Source organism: Periplaneta americana, chromosome 2 (assembly GCF_040183065.1).
Source record: "Periplaneta americana isolate PAMFEO1 chromosome 2, P.americana_PAMFEO1_priV1, whole genome shotgun sequence".
Lineage (NCBI taxonomy): Eukaryota > Metazoa > Arthropoda > Insecta > Blattodea > Blattidae > Periplaneta > Periplaneta americana.
The window spans coordinates 29,459,411-29,477,498 of record NC_091118.1 but is presented as its reverse complement, the minus strand read 5'-3'; the positions used below and the strand labels follow the sequence as shown (position 1 = coordinate 29,477,498).

At 32.9% G+C, this 18,088-nt stretch overlaps 1 protein-coding gene across 2 annotated transcripts in view; it reads right to left on the bottom strand.

Moving 5' to 3' along the window:
- Positions 1-3,535: 3,535 nt before the first annotated feature.
- LOC138691587 (golgin subfamily A member 6-like protein 7) overlaps positions 3,536-18,088 on the bottom strand; it is a 39,401-nt gene continuing 24,848 nt past the window's right edge. For both annotated transcript variants that reach the window (XM_069813708.1, XM_069813697.1), the window contains exons 3-6: positions 17,195-17,324; positions 16,042-16,105; positions 12,707-12,803; positions 3,536-9,983 (exon numbers count right to left, since the gene is read on the bottom strand). In XM_069813708.1, coding sequence (XP_069669809.1) covers positions 17,196-17,324 — 129 coding nt within the window. In that variant the 3' untranslated portion in view covers positions 3,536-9,983; positions 12,707-12,803; positions 16,042-16,105; position 17,195. The remainder of the gene's footprint in view (positions 9,984-12,706; positions 12,804-16,041; positions 16,106-17,194; positions 17,325-18,088) is intronic.

Below are 18,088 nucleotides of genomic sequence, written 5' to 3'. Positions count from 1 at the left end.
TGACTACCAGACCCGACTTCAACCTGTAGGGTCAAGGGATATAACAGGATATATTACACAGTTGAGCTGCTACAACTAATGTTTGTTGTTGCAGACCACTTAAAAAACATTCCTTTGCCATTGCTTCGAATAGTATCTATATAGTGCGTAGATACAATACTCTAGAAACTTGATTAAAATCATAGTTAATATCTTTACACTGCTATGACACTAGCAAAATCTAGTACAGTTATTAAAATATTTACCTGAATGTCCTTACATTTGCTATGATAATTGAAAGTCTAGTACAGTTATTAAAAGATTCATCTGAATATCTTTACATTTGCTACGATATTTGAAAATCTAGTACAGTTATTAAAAGATTCATATGAATATCTTTACATTTGCTATGATACTTGAAAGTCTAGTATAGTTATTAAAAGATTCATCTGAATATCTTTACATTTGCTATGATATTTGAAAATCTAGTACAGTTATTAAAAGATTCATCTGAATATCTTTACATTTGCTATGATACTTGAAAGTCTAGTATAGTTTTTAAAAGATTCATCTGAATATCTTTACATTTGCTATGATACTTGAAAGTCTAGTATAGTTATTAAAAGATTCATCTGAATATCTTTACATTTGCTATGATATTTGAAAATCTAGTACAGTTATTAAAAGATTCATCTGAATATCTTTACATTTCCTATGATACTTGAAAGTCTAGTATAGTTATTAAAAGATTCATCTGAATATCTTTACATTTGCTATGATACTTGAAAGTCTTGTATAGTTATTAAAAGATTCATCTGAATATCTTTACATTTGCTATGATATTTGAAAATCTAGTACAGTTATTAAAAGATTCATCTGAATATCTTTACATTTGCTATGATACTTGAAAGTCTAGTATAGTTATTAAAAGATTCATCTGAATATCTTTACATTTCCTATGATACTTGAAAGTCTAGTATAGTTATTAAAAGATTCATCTGAATATCTTTACATTTCCTATGATACTTGAAAGTCTAGTATAGTTATTAAAAGATTCATCTGAATATCTTTACATTTGCCATGATATTTGAAAATCTAGTATAGTTATTAAAAGATTCATCTGAATATCTTTACATTTGCTATACTTGAAATTCTAGTATAGTTATTAAAAGATTCATCTCAATATCTTTACATTTGCTATGATACTTGAAAGTCTAGTACAGTTATTAAAAGATTCATCTGAATATCTTTACATTTGCTATGATACTTGAAAGTCTAGTACAGTTAATAAAATATTCATCTTAATATCTTTACATTTGCTATGATACTTGAAAGTCTAGTACAGTTAATAAAATATTCATCTGAATATCTTTACATTTGCTATGATACTTGAAAGTCCAGTATAGTTATTAAAAGATTCATCTGAATATCTTTACATTTCTATGATACTTGAAAGTCTTGTACAGTTATTAAAAGATTCATCTGAATATCTTTACATTTGCTATGATACTTGAAAGTCTAGTACAGTTATTAAAAGATTCATCTGAATATCTTTACATTTGCTATGATACTTGAAAGTCTAGTACAGTTATTAAAAGGCTTTCCCGAATATCTTTACATTTGCCATGATATTTGAAAATCTAGTACAGTTATTAAAAGGATTATATGAGTATTTTTACAGTTTCTATGATACTTCAGAATCTATTACAGTTATTAGAAGATTTACCTGAGTATCTTAACATTTGCTATGATACTGGAAAATCTAGTACAGTTATTAAAAGGTTTATCTGAATATTTTACATTTGCTATGATACTTGAGAATCTATTACAGTTATTAAAAGTTTTATCTGAGTATTTTTACATTTTCTATGATTCTTGAGAATCTCTTACAGTTATTAAAAGGTTTATCTGAGTATTTTTACATTTTCTATGATACTTGAGGATCTGTTACAATTATTAGAAGGTTTATCTGAGTATTTTTACATTTACTATTATACTTGAAAATCTAGTAGATTTTAAAAGTCTTTACATTTGCTATAATACTTCAAAATCTTGTGCAGTTATTAAAAGGTTTACCTGAATATCTTTACATTTGCTATACTTGAAAATCTAACACAGTTATTACAAGTTTTACCTGAACATCTTCATATTCGCTATGATATTTGCAAATCTATTGCAGTTATTAAAAGGTTTACCTGAAAATCTTTCCATTTGCTATGCTTTATATAAGTTACAAGTTTTACCTGAACATCTTCATATTCGCTATGATATTTGCAAATCTAGTGCAGTTATTAAAAGTTTTACCTGAAAATCTTTCCATTTGCTATGCTTTATATAAGTTATTATAAGTTTTATCTGAATATCTTTATACTCGCTATGATACTTGCAAATCTAGTGCAGTTATTGAAAGGTTGATAGTACACAAAGCAAGAGAAACACAGTTCAAATTATGCCAATTTTAACTAAGTCCTAATAGTAAATTAAAAATAATTTTTGAAATATAAGAAAAAGCACAGTGTGCGAAGATTATAGGTCGCCTTCTGCACCCAATTGTCTAACGGATTTTGTCAGTTGAAATACACAGGGAGCTGAAAATGGAACTTGCTACAAAACGCTCGAATTCTTCGCTCTGTATGAAGGACGGAGTAAATATAACTTTTACTACTCCAGCGTGATAAAAGAATTACTCATCAAGTGACGAAACACAAGCTCTCGCTCGATTCTAAATTCTTAAATTCGTTAGTTTGGTGCTCGGCTACAATGTTTCAATGTAGTAAGGGGTTCGCATTCGTGACTATTGTTTAGTTTCTTTGGACATTGCTTCTTGTCCGTAAGGGATATGAATTACGAACACAGACTCCTTAGCTATGAATTCGAGTGTTTTATTTTGTTATCTATAAAAATGGAAATGAATTCATTAGGAACTTTCGTATGTCTTTATTATAGCTTTTATTGCATTACAGTGTTTTTATTATAGTTTGTGTTGTATTACAAATTTCTTAGTTACAATATTTGCATTATATTTTGACAAGTTAGAAAATTGCATTTCGCCCTTACACATTTACGATACCCCAAGATTTGTATTCAAGGTAGGCTTACTATGAGTAAGTTGTACAAACCAAAACAAAAACAAGAAAGAAGTTCAGTAATGTCATGAGTTTACAGGATGAAGCACTTTGAGAAAATTGTTTTTTCCAACGCAAATCACGTGATGTTACCTCCCAACAGCGTTCCAGCAGATAAATGCAAGCTAAATGCTGCATTGCATTTTAAGATATGCATCTCAGATTAAGTAAATCATATTGAAATATAACAAACACCAGTGACTTTCCTCCCCGCTGTGAAAGCAAAGTACTTATTTACAGAGGTTTGTATTTCTTCATTTGGTACGTAAATGTAAGTTTGTGCGAGCGCTCACTTTTGACAGCAAGATAAAATAAAAACTTAATCTTGTATTTTACCAATTCGAAATTCTAAATTTCCTAATACTCTCTTGCACTCGTTATAATATAGTGCGAATTTGTAAAGATTCCAAGTTCACAAATTTTTTAAACGATTTGTCTTTTTTTTCATATTTCAAATGTTTATTTCAAATTTTCACTAAATGATTAACTTTCATCATTTCCTTTCATTATAGAGTTGAATGACTGGAGTATAAGTCCATCCCAATTGCAGTAAATTTTGAAAACTTTAACATTAAATACTGATTTATGTTTATAAACATAAATCATATATTCTTTCTTACAATATTGTATATCGATCTTCCTATTTGAAAATATACAGAGTCCTAGGTTAACTGCAGCAATTTCACATGTTTTGCTGAAATCTGTCATTTTAAACAGGGATTGGGATTGGGATTGGGCCTTATTCCACTCACCCACTCAATTTTTAGCTTACGGTGTAGAATTCAGATGCTCTTTAATACAATATAATTTTTTTACACGATCGTGTTTTTTGCTGTATTTACTGCTATTGTTGTTAGGCCTTGAAAGTTAGAATTCCCATACAGAAGCTTGTTGCCAGGGAAACCATTCTTCACAACACGAGACTATACTGAAATAGACCCATTACAGTGCACTTGTTACTTAGTTACCATTACAGTGCAGTTTTGCGTAGGCTTTGGCATAATGATGCTCTAAACATTGTATTTACAATTTTAAAAATATGATCGTGCAAAAATGTTGTACAATACACGTTTGTGAAGTGCATTACAAACTTTTCCTCAATTTTGTAAAACGCACTTCCCAACCTTGTATCGTAATACACTATTGTATGTCTATGGTGCTGAACAGCAACCTCGTTTGCCAGAAAAAAATTCAACTTTACAGGAGAGCGAAAAACCATTTTAATATCTAGAAAACTAAGAAATGTTCGACATAAGAGAATATTTAAATCTCTTCTTGTGAAGTTTGTATTCATACCTTGATTTAAGATATGCTTGCAGAGGATTCGGAAAATTTATTTGATAGGACTAGAGTGAAATCCCTGATCACATGTAACAGATTGAATCTAATGCACTTTCAAGACAACTTTAATCGATTTCACTATGCTGCCATCTAGCCACTGCAAAGGAAGTCACGTTATAACCCTGATGAAACTTCATTAAGTAATATCTTGCAGCAGTACTTCCATCTAGCGGTCGTTGCCGAAGAATTCATATTCGACAATGGAAATCCTAGTGATTGTTCTCTTTTATATGTTGCCATTTTATTATGTGGAAATGGACAATCTGATATGTGATCAGGAGTGAAATCTTTCGTTCATATTTTTTATATACGAGGTTCCTGTTCAACACCAGCGATATTTAAAACTCCCATTTTTGGGTATTAGTGACAAGATAGGCAAGGTAAGATTTCTGCCATTAATCAAATACATGGATAAGAAATAGGCATTGTAGAAAGTGCCCTAGTTTCGCTTCTAAAATGTGTTTTGGAACATTACGAATTTGGTTTTCCGTATTGCCTTCAATGATTGCAGTTATTGTGTTCTACTTCATGTTCCAAAGTTGTACAAAATTCTTGTAACTACATTATGTCCGATATATTTAAAAGTTAAAAAACACACTTTGTACTGTACTATGAACTGAAGTTTTTCATATGATCTGATTAACTGTGTGTTACAATTATTGTATTATATCTCCAGGCAGACCAGGTTCAAATCAAGCGCGTGTAAGTGGAATTGGTGGTGAGCAAATATGAAGTTCAAGATCACTATAACCTTATTCCACCATTATTTCTGCCTAAATCATTCATAACACATTACTGAAGTACCAAGAACTTTCCTATATTCACACTGTATTCTCAGGCTAATACACGACTCTTCACATCTTCAGGTAAAAGAACTATAAAATAGTCAGAAAAACGAACACAGACATGTCCACCATATTACAAATTATATAAATATTTCAAAATTGTCTGCATACATTTATTTCATGGTCTATGGAATTAGTTTTTCATTTCAATCTTCAGACAGAAGCGATGAGCGATCCACAACCACTTGTATACAATTGCGAAATACGCATCCACCACGAGGCATCGTATCTGTAACACAAATTAAATTATAAATCAGAATAAGGACGCGTAGTTCATTTCTATTAAATATACGAGGACAGACTCTTACAGAAATCAAACGTAACTGAGACCCGTTTAGTACGGAGGGTTATCACGAGCAATGAAAAAAATTACCGGTAGAGGAACTGTACAAGTGTTATACATTTTTAATTTATCACTTTTAAACAAATTTATACACAAATAATATAAAAACGTGCGTCGATTTCAGATTCAGATTGAGGAAGTTGCCTAGTAACGGTTATGCCTGTAGTGAAAGCAAATTAAGTTGTATTTTACATGGTCAAGATTTTTAGCACCATATGTAAGTAATAGAAAACGAAGTTGCGGTAGAAATGAATTTGACATTTCAATGAGAAAATTTCATCAACATTCGTCAGCTAATAACATTCCAAGATAAAGGAAGAAACTTTTATTAGAAGTAACATATTAGTTCGTACTCTACCCTGAAAACAGTCACGTAATAAGATAATTACATAATAATCCAGACGTTAAGAGTAAGCCAATGTTATAGTGAATTAATAACACATACAAAAATAATTAGTAATATTAATAAAACCTTTGGTGAGGCCGAGACGTAGATGGGCGGATAATATTAAAATGGATTTGAGGGAGGTGGGATATGATGCTAGAGACTGGATTAATCTTGCACAGGATAAGGAACGATGGCAGGTTTATGTGAGGGCGGTAATAGCTTAAATTACATGTCTAAAAACAATATGTATAGATAAGGTCAGTTAAAATGGAACTATTACAAAGAGATTGCACAATCAAAAAATTCGTCAAGATTACAAAACGGATTTAAAATTAACCAACTAGAGATTAGAACCTTCGGGTTCCTTAAAAGCCATAAGTAATATTAATAACAAATATAAATGCAATTAAATTAAGACAAAAATATACAAAAAATATAAAATCAGAGGAAAATATTTATGGAAACTTACAGATGTAATGTTAATAGAGCAATTTTTAAGGACTGAAAACGTTTTGCTATTCTGTAAAATTCGATCACTGGCTTCCAGTCCTTAGATTAATACCAATCTCACTAACATAGTCCTAAAAATGTAAGAAAGAGACAATGAATTATATTTTAAGTATTCGAAGAGCCCCAATGAAATGCCAGGAAATGTGGAGCTTGTCCATTTTCTCTTCAGCTTCCAATAAATTTTTTCTGTAAAAAAGTAAATGTAATTTCTTACACTGAAATTTTGCAAGTAATTCTAAACTAAATCATTTGTTAAATTTTAGTATTTTAATTGGGAACATGCTTCTTAGTTCTTTCTGTGAAAATATGTTTTGTCCGAGAAGTTTTCAAACATCAGTGAGTTCCAGCATTTAAATTACGTTCGTGTGAAATGCGTGAATTTTTCATCACTTCCTCCATGATTGGGATTTGGAATTTAGTCTATGTAAAGGAACTTCGATCTTGGAGGTACTGAAACCTCCGCTAGGGGTACCTATGTTCTGGCAACGAAACTATGGGTTAAATCCAAAAGAACTTTGAAACTTAGTTCAGTTCCACGCTGTGAATGTGACTTCCCAGAGAAATGTCCACAAATTTCCGAGATTGGTTGTTTAAAAAGAATCCTTGTACCCCTCTTCGCGCCTCACATTACGATCCTTTGCTAATTTAATTTCATCTTCTTTTATCTCCATACATTTTTGTATCATTTTACCATTAGTTTCTTCAATATCTTTTCTTTCATTTAACTATTCTTCAGTTTCCTCAATTCTTTCTTCAGATTTCTCAATTTTCTTCAGTTTTCTCAATTCTTTCTTCAGTTGTCTTGATTTATTTTCGCCTTTAATTCACTATTTCACTTCCCCCATTTCGCATCACACGTTCACACGGTTTCACTTCACTACACACTCCGCATTTCTACGATTTTTTTTAAGAAGGGCACAAGTTTCACAGAAGAGAGAGAATTAAATAAAATCAATATTGACATGAAGCAATTCTTGGGAAATCACAATCTAAATTTTGAGACAAAAGATTTCATGAGCATTCTAAGTAATACATAATGACGTACAAAATTTTGACATGTGAATAACTTTGGAAGTCAAATTTTAATTCAGTAGTTTTTGAGTTACATGAATTGCATTTTTATTTTTCTAAACTACTTCAAACGAATTTTTTATATTAAAAATTGGCATTATGTAGTCTTATCCAAATAGTTACAAGTTCACAGATAACTTAGCATGAATTTCGCAAGAGAAAAGTTGACAATGCACATGGTACATGATGCTTTTAAGAACTGTCATAAATTTAGTCTAAAGCTAAATATTTGCATTACAGCAATTTTGAATTTTGTACTTCTGAAAAGATACAAACATGCACTGAATAATTTCTACTTGCACACACGAGATTCATGTTCCCACAACTTAAGACTAGCAGAAACATTCTCAAATGAAATTTGTTTAAATTAGTCATTCACTTGCATTATCAGAAACACTCAGTTAAAAAAATAATGAACACTTCTTCAGAACCCTTCAAATTTAAAATATTCACAAAATCGAAAATTTTACACAGAATACGAAAAAACGTAACGTATAAATTTACATATAAAAAACGTTTGCTTTCCTTCTCACAGGACGGTAAAAAAATATTGGAACTATTATTGTATAATCATAAAAATAAAAATTATGCCTACAGATTAATAAACTATTATTCTGAATTTAGTATACTTGTATATATCAATTCGCATTAAGACAGTATAAGGCAAATATTAAAAATACTCTGTACCAAATAAAACTGTCATAGAAATCAACGAGAAAATGTAAAAAGTGTCACAGAATCCTGAATATTTAATCATACAGCACATCAGTTTCAGAGTATAGGAATGTTGCTTCTTACGTTTACAGAATAACATTATTAGTCACAAATTTTTATTTTCTAAAATTTAAAAACTGCTGAAATAGTAAAATAATGAAAACTATCGATCACAGTAACCAAAACACTCAATGAGACAATTAATTCGAACAATACTATTAAATCTACAATTTCTTTAAATAACATGCACATCACATATACAACACTTCATAGAATTCTTACTCTAACACACATGAAAGAAAATATCTTTGCAGTGTCGAAATTTCGAGAAAATTAACCAAATTCATGTCACATAGGAGAATACAAATTAATTTTAAAACATCACAAAATAAGCACTAAAACAAATGAAGTCCAACTAAATAAATAAAATTTACGTATTATCACTTTCTCATACGTGCCAATGTTGCCAATGTTATAAATTTAAAGACTTCAATGAAATATCGAAGTAAGCATGTGCTATCTGGATTCAGAAATAAAATTGTGGAAAATTTGATTGGTATATTATGTTACAAGATTCCTAAAAAAAAATAAACAAATTAGTGTACGATAAATGTAGAAAATTGTGACAATACAGTTAACTCAACACTTCCAAATCTTCAGACGGACATCTGGATCTAATGCTGTTTAGGCGAATGCAGTGTTACATAAAATGACAATGACGAAATAGACGATGAAATTTTCTCATTTTCATTATTGCTTTCATTGCATGTAGTTTATTAATGTGAGTTACATATTAGAATTATATAGAATTTTTAATTAAGTAACAATTATTTGGACACATTTAAAAATTTTACAAAGATTAGACACGGATCACATTATCTAGAACAATGGAAAATTCATTGCTCGCAGTTTATGGAAAATAGAACACAAAATTCGCGAAATGGATACATAAATTGAATATGTTAATAACTAATAATTATAAAGCGTTTTATAGGCTATGTACAATATGTACAGTACAAAAATTCAATTTTGTTAGGTTGAGTAGACGAAAGTTATTTTCGAATGTAAAATAATTTCAATTAAAAGTTACTTTAGAACACTTTAGACATACATAAATTATCCTAGAAATCGTGTTTCACAGTCTTATTTTATTCACGAAGTCTCTTGTTTATGTAGAGTGAACTACACAAAGCTGTCAAATGCTATAGTTCTTAAATGTATCTGTACTACTCAGAAACCTGTTAAATAAAATCGTTAATTTTTATAATTGTTATAATTTAAGAATTCATTTGGCTCTCCGAAAAAAATTTTTCGCTAACTGCATATTACACTTATAACTTTCTACGTTCCTGAACTTCTAAGATTGTCCCTCCCATGGTGTGAACAGTTGCCTGTTTTATTTGCACCAGTTGTTTCGACTAGTCTGATGTCGGACAGAACAAAAACGGACACCATTTCTCTTGCAACACGACCCTGACAATAGAACTGTCTAGACCGAAACTTTTAATATACATCAACGCTGCTGAAAATTGAACTTTCGTCTACACAACCACAATTAAAAGTATAAAATCTCTCATCTGATACTTAACTTAGTGCGACTCCAAATACATCTTCCTGAAGATCCTCTTGTTAAGGGACCGTATTATCTGTTCAGTCATACATCTCGCCTAGATTTGAGACAAGGAAAACATTTTAGAATTCAATACATGAACAAAACATAAACAGAGTGGAGGAACAGTTTGAGGCAATGCCAAAAGATTAAAACAAGATATCTGCTGTGCATCCATATTTCATGTGCTGTTATTTAACCCTTAAATTGACAAAGTATCCTATAGGATACAACAAGTTAATAGACTTTATGCTATAATTTTAATATAATAAAAAAAAATGGTAGGAAAATTAAAATTTCACAATACTATAATATTGTACAACATATAAAATATGGACATTGCGATAGTAGTTTTCTTTACAGTCCGACAAGGTTTAATAAACTAGTGTGAGAAATGAAGTTTTGCTAATTTAAGGGTTGTTTAAGTTCCTTTATATTGTCATATATAAAATAACAGCAAGTTCTTTTCATAGTAACAACAAAATAAATAGACATGAATTACAATACCGTGTGTTTTTCTGGATAAATGACATAGGGATTTAACACTGCCACAATATATACATTTTTTATAATAAAATACAAATGAATTGAATAATTAAAGGAAGAAAATTGCATCTAAATAAGAGGACTCGGGGAAGGATGCAAGAATACTTGTAGCATTACCGCGCTGAATGGCGATACCAATGCGCTGACGTAGATATTGACTGCGTCGAGGGTCCCTAGAAAGCTGCACTAAACTTCTGCCTATGGTGGAGATGAGAGCTTTGGCTTCACTACACCATGATCCAAACGTTTCAACCGCAAAAGGGACAAAAATATAATTATCTGCAAGAGGTTTATATTTATGGTGTTTACTGGTAGCGGCACTTTCTGCTGCAGATCCTGGTGTCTTAGAGGTTGAAGGGGCCAGTGTATCCACACATGTGGAATCCCAAATTAAGGATTTGCCTACACGCCACGGGACTAGAGTCAGACCATCGGGTCTCTTCTCTTGCCGTCTGAACGGCTGATACCGGAAGGTTCTAAGATGGATGGAACCCCTGAGGATGTTAATGCTCTTTTAATGATGTCATTGAGCGATGAATGACGAGAGAGACGCCCCTTACTCATGACACAACTTAAGGCATGGTGGCCATAAGAATCTACAATATTGCCACAGATACATTTATGAATGTGACAGATTTTGCAACCGAGGCGTAAAGCCACGCAAACTTTAAAGGATCTGGGATCCATAAGGGTACCGATGTTAGGGGAAGGAATTGCACGAAGCCAAGATCCTGAAACATTTTGTTGGAGAGCCAAAAAACGAGCACGATCTGTATCTGAAGAAAAAGATGACTGAAGGGACTCCTTAACAAGAGAGATTAGTATTTCATCCCAATTCTTTTGAACCGCTGGAAAAGACGGAGGATCAGAGTTATTGGAAACCTCACCCCATAAGAATCTACAATATTGCCACAGATACATTTATGAATGTGACAGATTTTGCAACCGAGGCGGAAAGCCACGGAAACTTTAAAGGATCTGGGATCCATAAGGGTACCGATGTTAGGGGAAGGAATTGCATGAAGGCAAGATCCTGAAACATTTTGTTGGAGAGCCAAAAAACGAGCACGATCTGTATCTGAAGAAAAAGATGACTGAAGGGACTCCTTAACAAGAGAGATTAGTATTTCATCCCAATTCTTTTGAACCGCTGGAAAAGACGGAGGATCAGAGTTATTGGAAACCTCACCCCATCGAACTAAAGCCTCCTGCATAAAAGGGATCTGAACCGAATCACTGTAAGAGGGAAAAATAGATTTGATTCGGTCCAAAACCCCGTGCGCAGAAGCTAAAAATGTTCCTTATTTCTTTAAGTTCCTTAATTCTGCCGTAATTAAGTTTTTCTGACATCTGAATTAACGTCAAAAAGTTAAGTTTATGTTCACAGTTCCTGATTCCTAGAAGTTTTGCAGTGAGTAAACGTAATTCAGAAATCTGCATTCAGAGCGAGCGATTCGAAAACTCACACGCCTGCACTTTGTGGCTATTCAAGGTGTATTATTGCTTGATTAACTGTTTTACAGGCTGGATTATATTATACTTTAAGTTATGTTGAAAGCTTCATGCAGTGTATGTAATACCTGGAGTTTACATGAATTAAGAATTTGAATAAAATTTAATTAAATTATTTTCGCAACTCAAATTAGTAAATCATTTAAGGAATTTTTAAACTGCAGATTGCTTACAATTTAACATCCCACGTCTTGAACATTTGAATGGCAGTTACGTATTAAAAGTTCTGTAAGTTATAGTATTGATTCAGAACTTAATATGAACGCAACCCTTTGTTCATAAAAGTGAAATTTTCACAAGTAACAAATCTAGTTTTTAGCACAGAGAATAGATTTGTTTCACACTTTGAAATTTGTAGCCCAAAACTGAAGAAATCATGATACTCTATTTTTAGAGTACCGGTATAAGAAACTCTTGCTTTCTATTAATCTGCTAACTTCAAATCTATTTTTATTTGTGTAACTTATTTCACAGTTCTCAGTTTACGAATTCAAAGCAGGGCCAGAAATTTAAACTTCAATTTCTTTACATAAATAAGTTTTGTTAAATGCACATCAAATAACATGACCAATATTATCAATTTATCAATTTCTGTAGAACTATTTTAATGTTGAATCGGATTGATCTCACTATTCTGGAATAAATTATATCGTTCTTTCTCCAAAGAATAGAATATAATGGTAATCGATTTAAGAAGTTATGTGAACTATTAACTGAACTTACCGATTGCCACTACGAGATGAAGAATGATGTTCACCATAATCTGGTCCCTTGGCGCTGATTCCCTTCTTCTAGTTTCAGAAATTTCACAGCAACAATCCTCGACAAAAATAAGTAATGTCACAATTCATGCCAAGATTATACCAAGATTTAAAATTAAATATTATACATATAAATACACACAAAAATAACCCTCGTAAGTTTTATTTTCACCGATCCTTCAAGTTACAATGGCTATTAATCTGTGTTACCTTCCACAGCATATTTGTCAAGTTTTCCTAAAGAAGTTACCGTATTAGGTTTAGTGAAATTTAATAACAGAACTTCATACACAGCTGAACACGATCTCCTTTGCAAGGCAAGTATATGTAGATCTAAATTAAAAATTTCTTTTTATCAAATTCATTAATTTCCTATATAAAATGCAACTCTCTTCAAGTCTAATTTTTGTAGTAGTATCTCCACCCAAATTCAAATATCTTGGAGCAACGGTAACAAATATAAATGACACTGGGGAGGAAATTAAACGCAAAATAAATATCGGAAATGCCTGTTATTATTCGGTTGAAAAACTTTCGTCACCTAGTCTGGTATCAAAAATCTTAAAGTTAGAATTTATTAAAGAGTTATATTACCGGTTGTTCTATATGGTTGTGAAACTTGGACTCTCACTTTGAGAGAGGAACAGAGATTAAAAGTGTTTGAGAATAAGGCTCTTAGGAAAATATTTGGGGCTAAGAGAGATGAAATTACAGGAGAACGGAGAACTGCATATATTTTATTATTCACCTGACAATTAGGAACATTAAATCCAGACGTTTGAGATGGGCAGGGCATGTAGCGCATATGGGCGAATCCAGAAATGCATGTAGTGTTAGTTGGGAGGCCGGAAGGAAAAAGACCATTGGGGAGGCCGAGACGTAGGTGGGAGGATATTAAAATGGATTTGAGGGAGGTGGGATATGATGATCGAGACTGGATTAATCTTGCACAGGAATGGACCGATGAGGGCTTATGTGAGGGCGGCAATGAACCTCCGGTTTCCTTAAAAGCCATTTGTAAATAGGTAGGCTATCTCCACACAATGAAGGAGAAGTAACACTTGACAATTAGCATGTAGGCCAGCAAATTTGTGTAAAAGTTACCGAAACGTATAAAATTTTGAAATTAAAACTTTTCATATATTTCGACCATAAACCATAAATTAGTGTGATTTAATATGCGTTAAAGGTTTTCCACACTTTCGATTAACGTGTTGTCTAATGGAAGTTCCCGTCTGATTAGCGGTAATCTTTAATTTCAACGTAAGATATATTTTTATTGCATTTGTATTATTTTAGAATATAATTTCACTCAAATTTTCTTTATTTGTAGGTATCCTTTCCTGCAGAATATAAGTGTGAACATAAGTTTACGTAAACCAAAAATTTAAGACGCATATGTACTCAAAATTTAAAAGTCACATTTCATAATGGTAAAAGTTCAGTATGGTAAGTATTTTTCACCACCACCACCACACATTTAATTACCATGAAGATATGGATCACATTTACAACTCAGCTGATTTTCAAAATCTATTTCCAGAATAACTTCCATCACCAATATTTTAACAACACTGCTCAACCATAACTAGAACACTGACACACCGCACAGACATTGACTAACATTAAGACACTGTTCACTAATTGGCCAGAAAAGTTTTGTCATGCACAGACTAATGTACTGCACTTTTACCATTGACAAATGTAAAGTGCTGACCAATTTAATTTTTTTTAGTTATCTAAAAATTTACCGAAATCATAAATTTATCGTCAAGTTCCCTCTATACCCACAATAAAATAATAAATCTCTTGAGTATTTCCCTCGAGTCATACTGACAAAGAAACGTGGCCAAATGATTTTCAAACGTTTATTTAAAAATACGAATAATTAACAAATAATATTTAAATTTTAGATTTGGTTTTCGTTGTTCGCTATAAATGGAATATTTATGTATTAAAAACTTAGCCAAGAGTGACAGTTAATCAAAACAAACTTTAAGATAACTGAAAATATTCTAGAGCAGCAGAACAGAAGTGGACGCGACCCTCCACACAAGTGACTTTAACGAGTTAAAAAGATAACTTTTGGATTGTAGTGGGTTATTACAGATATTTAAATCCCGGCCTCGGGGCACTAACATGGGTTCCCCCTCTCCAGTTTCTGCGCTTTTGTGCCTCCATTTTCATAGGAACGTACCTGAAATTTTGCCTTAGCTTTCTTCTGTTTTTTTATTTGTAAGTTCCTTTACTTTTCTCCCCATTATACACGTAATATGTGATATACAAGCGACTATGTGCAGTGTTCATTTTGTGTAGGAAGTATTGTGTTACAACTCTATCGCTGTCTTTCACCGTAACCCAGAGCGAACGTTTACACGCAAATTTCATTTTTAAATGTCAAGAACACTAGTAATGTAACAGATGTCAGCAGACAGCGGCTATGTCTGTACCTGTAGCCAGAGTAGCACGTATCCGAGGTCAGCGTCGAACGTAACCCAAGCAAGCCAGGTCTATAAAAATTATGTAGACATAGCAACGCTGTGCTTTCTAATTCTTCATCGATAATCTTTCTGTAGATGCAAATTAATTTACCTGATTTCAAGTTAACGCCCAGATATCTAAATTTGAACTGGTTTTATAATTTTGGTTAGATCTTTACACTCCGGATTTTATGTTATATTAATTCAATCATACGAGTTAATAGTGCCTACCTAAGAAGTTATCGGGGGTGGAAGCGAACAAATAAACAGATTTAGTGACTAGTGAAGAAATTGGGGATAAGAGCGATGACAGAAGTGAGGAGAGGTAGAAGTGGAGATGAAAGCGAATGATCATGATTACGTAGTGTTAGTAGAAGTTATAGTATACAAATAAGGGAAGTTTTAGACGATAGGAAGTACTTCAGTTTAAGTAAGCAATAAAAGTGGTGAGGTGACCACTAAATAGAAGGGAAAGTTTTCAAGGTGAGAGGTTAGATAGTAAATTGAGAGAATGTATTATAGTAACAGGGCTGGCAAAGATAAAACATGATGAATGCACACGTCGATGAAAGTTTCTATGTGTTAATGTAATTAGAAAGTGATGGGGAGCACGAATACAGAGATGTGGTGGCAACCCATTACTAAACAAGAGCTGTAAGAATATCATATGAACTCGACATGTTCAAGTTCTGAGATTGGTTATAATTGTTAAGAATAGTCCATCCCACATTTACCCTGATGATCATTTGGCTACAGAGCGAGAAAAATTACTGAATGATAAGTTCTACTGCGCCATTATAAATCACTAAAGGCTTACATCAGCGAGGTGAAAAGCTTCCCTTTGGGCTTCTTCGTAATAGGCGCGGAAGTAGTGGCAACATCTGAAAGACGAAAAGGGCAAATCAATGACTATTACAAAAGGAGTAGGAATATTTAAACATTATTTGTAATAGGAATATGCCGAAGATTTTTATAAGGTTAGGGAGGGTTTGGTGACTGATATTTAGGTAAAAGACAGGGGCAGTGACTGAGGTCACTGGGTCAAGCACCAGAAGTCAGTGCTTAGCCCCTTTATCAGAGGCTTGTAATTTCTGTATGCGAAGGTGAAAAGTTCTGCAATCCTTATTCGCGTAATGACAAATTCCCTCCTTACGTTTGTAGCACAGAAATATGGACTAAATGACGAGGATGTTTTGTACTATTGGCGTACAAACCTGCTCGTTGATATTATGCTGTGAACAAATGACAATTTGGACTAGATGCCGGCAGAGCTTGGACATTGTTCACATCCCGTTTCTAGGAGTTCCCTCATTTTCTAAACTATCCTGGTAATTTTAAACGTGCTACCAGATGATGTAGCCTAGTTTATTTACCAAATTACTTTTAACTGATTATTTTACTGCTCTTTATCAACTGCTATGGCTATCTAGCATCTGAGTGAGCGGAAGGTGGCAATGCCAACGAAATGAGTCCAGGGTCCAGCGTCGGAAGTTACCCAGCATTTGCTCTTAATAGGTTGAGGGAAAACCGTGGAAAAAACTTTAACCAGGTAACTTGGCCCAACCAGGATTTGAAAACGGGCCCTCTCGTTTCACGGTCAGGCAAGCTAGCCGTTACTCCACAGCGGTAGACCCGAAAAATTGTTAGATCTGACGTAACTCTGCGATATAAATTACAATTTTGCAATTTATGTGAGAACACATGTCTTCTTGAAAGATTCATAATTTACATTTAAATACAGATATATGGATTTATTGAGTAATATTATGCATACAGATTTTATATTATCATAATTTTCTCTAAAATTCAATGCACAGGTCTTCTGACCGTACGTGCTTTGTACCTAAAAAGTCCTATTTTGTAGGTTTCACCCCCCTCACCTATGATTATATCCAACCACTCTCTAAAAGAACACACACATTAAAATGAAAATTATAAGAAAGAAGGTTAAAGATATTTCATGTCCTTACCTTACTGAATTCCGGACCTCACGTTCTGCTCCACTGGGTACGTTGCACCAATACATTTCAGTGACTGCACTAATGGCAGGCCACGTACTTTAGCCAGAGCCTTGTAGACGGAAGTTACGTGAAGTACATGCTATGAACAAACACGTAGGCACTTTGAGTATTACAGAGTTAGAACTGAGTCTCAAACTAGTAAATTCATACACAATAATTTCATTATAACTCATGTCGTTTACCTGTTCGCCTGTGATTTCTAAATTCAACACCAATTATTAAAATATGAACAGAATTTGACCTCATTATAAAATCCAGTCTTCTACATTAGACACCGAATTCTTGGAGTATGGAGAGGGGGCAGTCTTAATTACTAAAAATACCAGCAATGCCCCCTTACAAGGTGCAGGATGACACGTGCAGAAATTTCTTGCACTAACAAGCATTTGCGCCTGATGGAAGGATTGCAGCTCTCGTTCCGTCCGCGTTTATCCATCGAGTTTTACATGTGCAAATGGTTCGTGTCACTTCTGGTTTCTTTACTCAGATAATTTTAAGTTTAGGGTTATTGTATGTTGGTTAATTTGAGAGAATTTTTTTCTGTAATTTACATTACTTTTGAGTCCACTTATTTTTGCTGTAACATAGATTCGGTTTTCGATGGATAGTTTTAATGCATGTGTTTTTTTTTATTTTTACTTATCACATCACGGCATTTCTTTTTAAAAATCTAAAGCGTTCGTGACGCCTTGTTAGCATGCACTACGGGGGCCATATTATTCTAATTTTTTTAATTGTCTCCGTGTTTCTAAATTGAAGCAGTGTCCCTGGTTTGAAGCCTATAATCTCGAATAAGTATATTTACAATTTCCGTGGTATGTTGTAATGCCACAGTTAACAGGA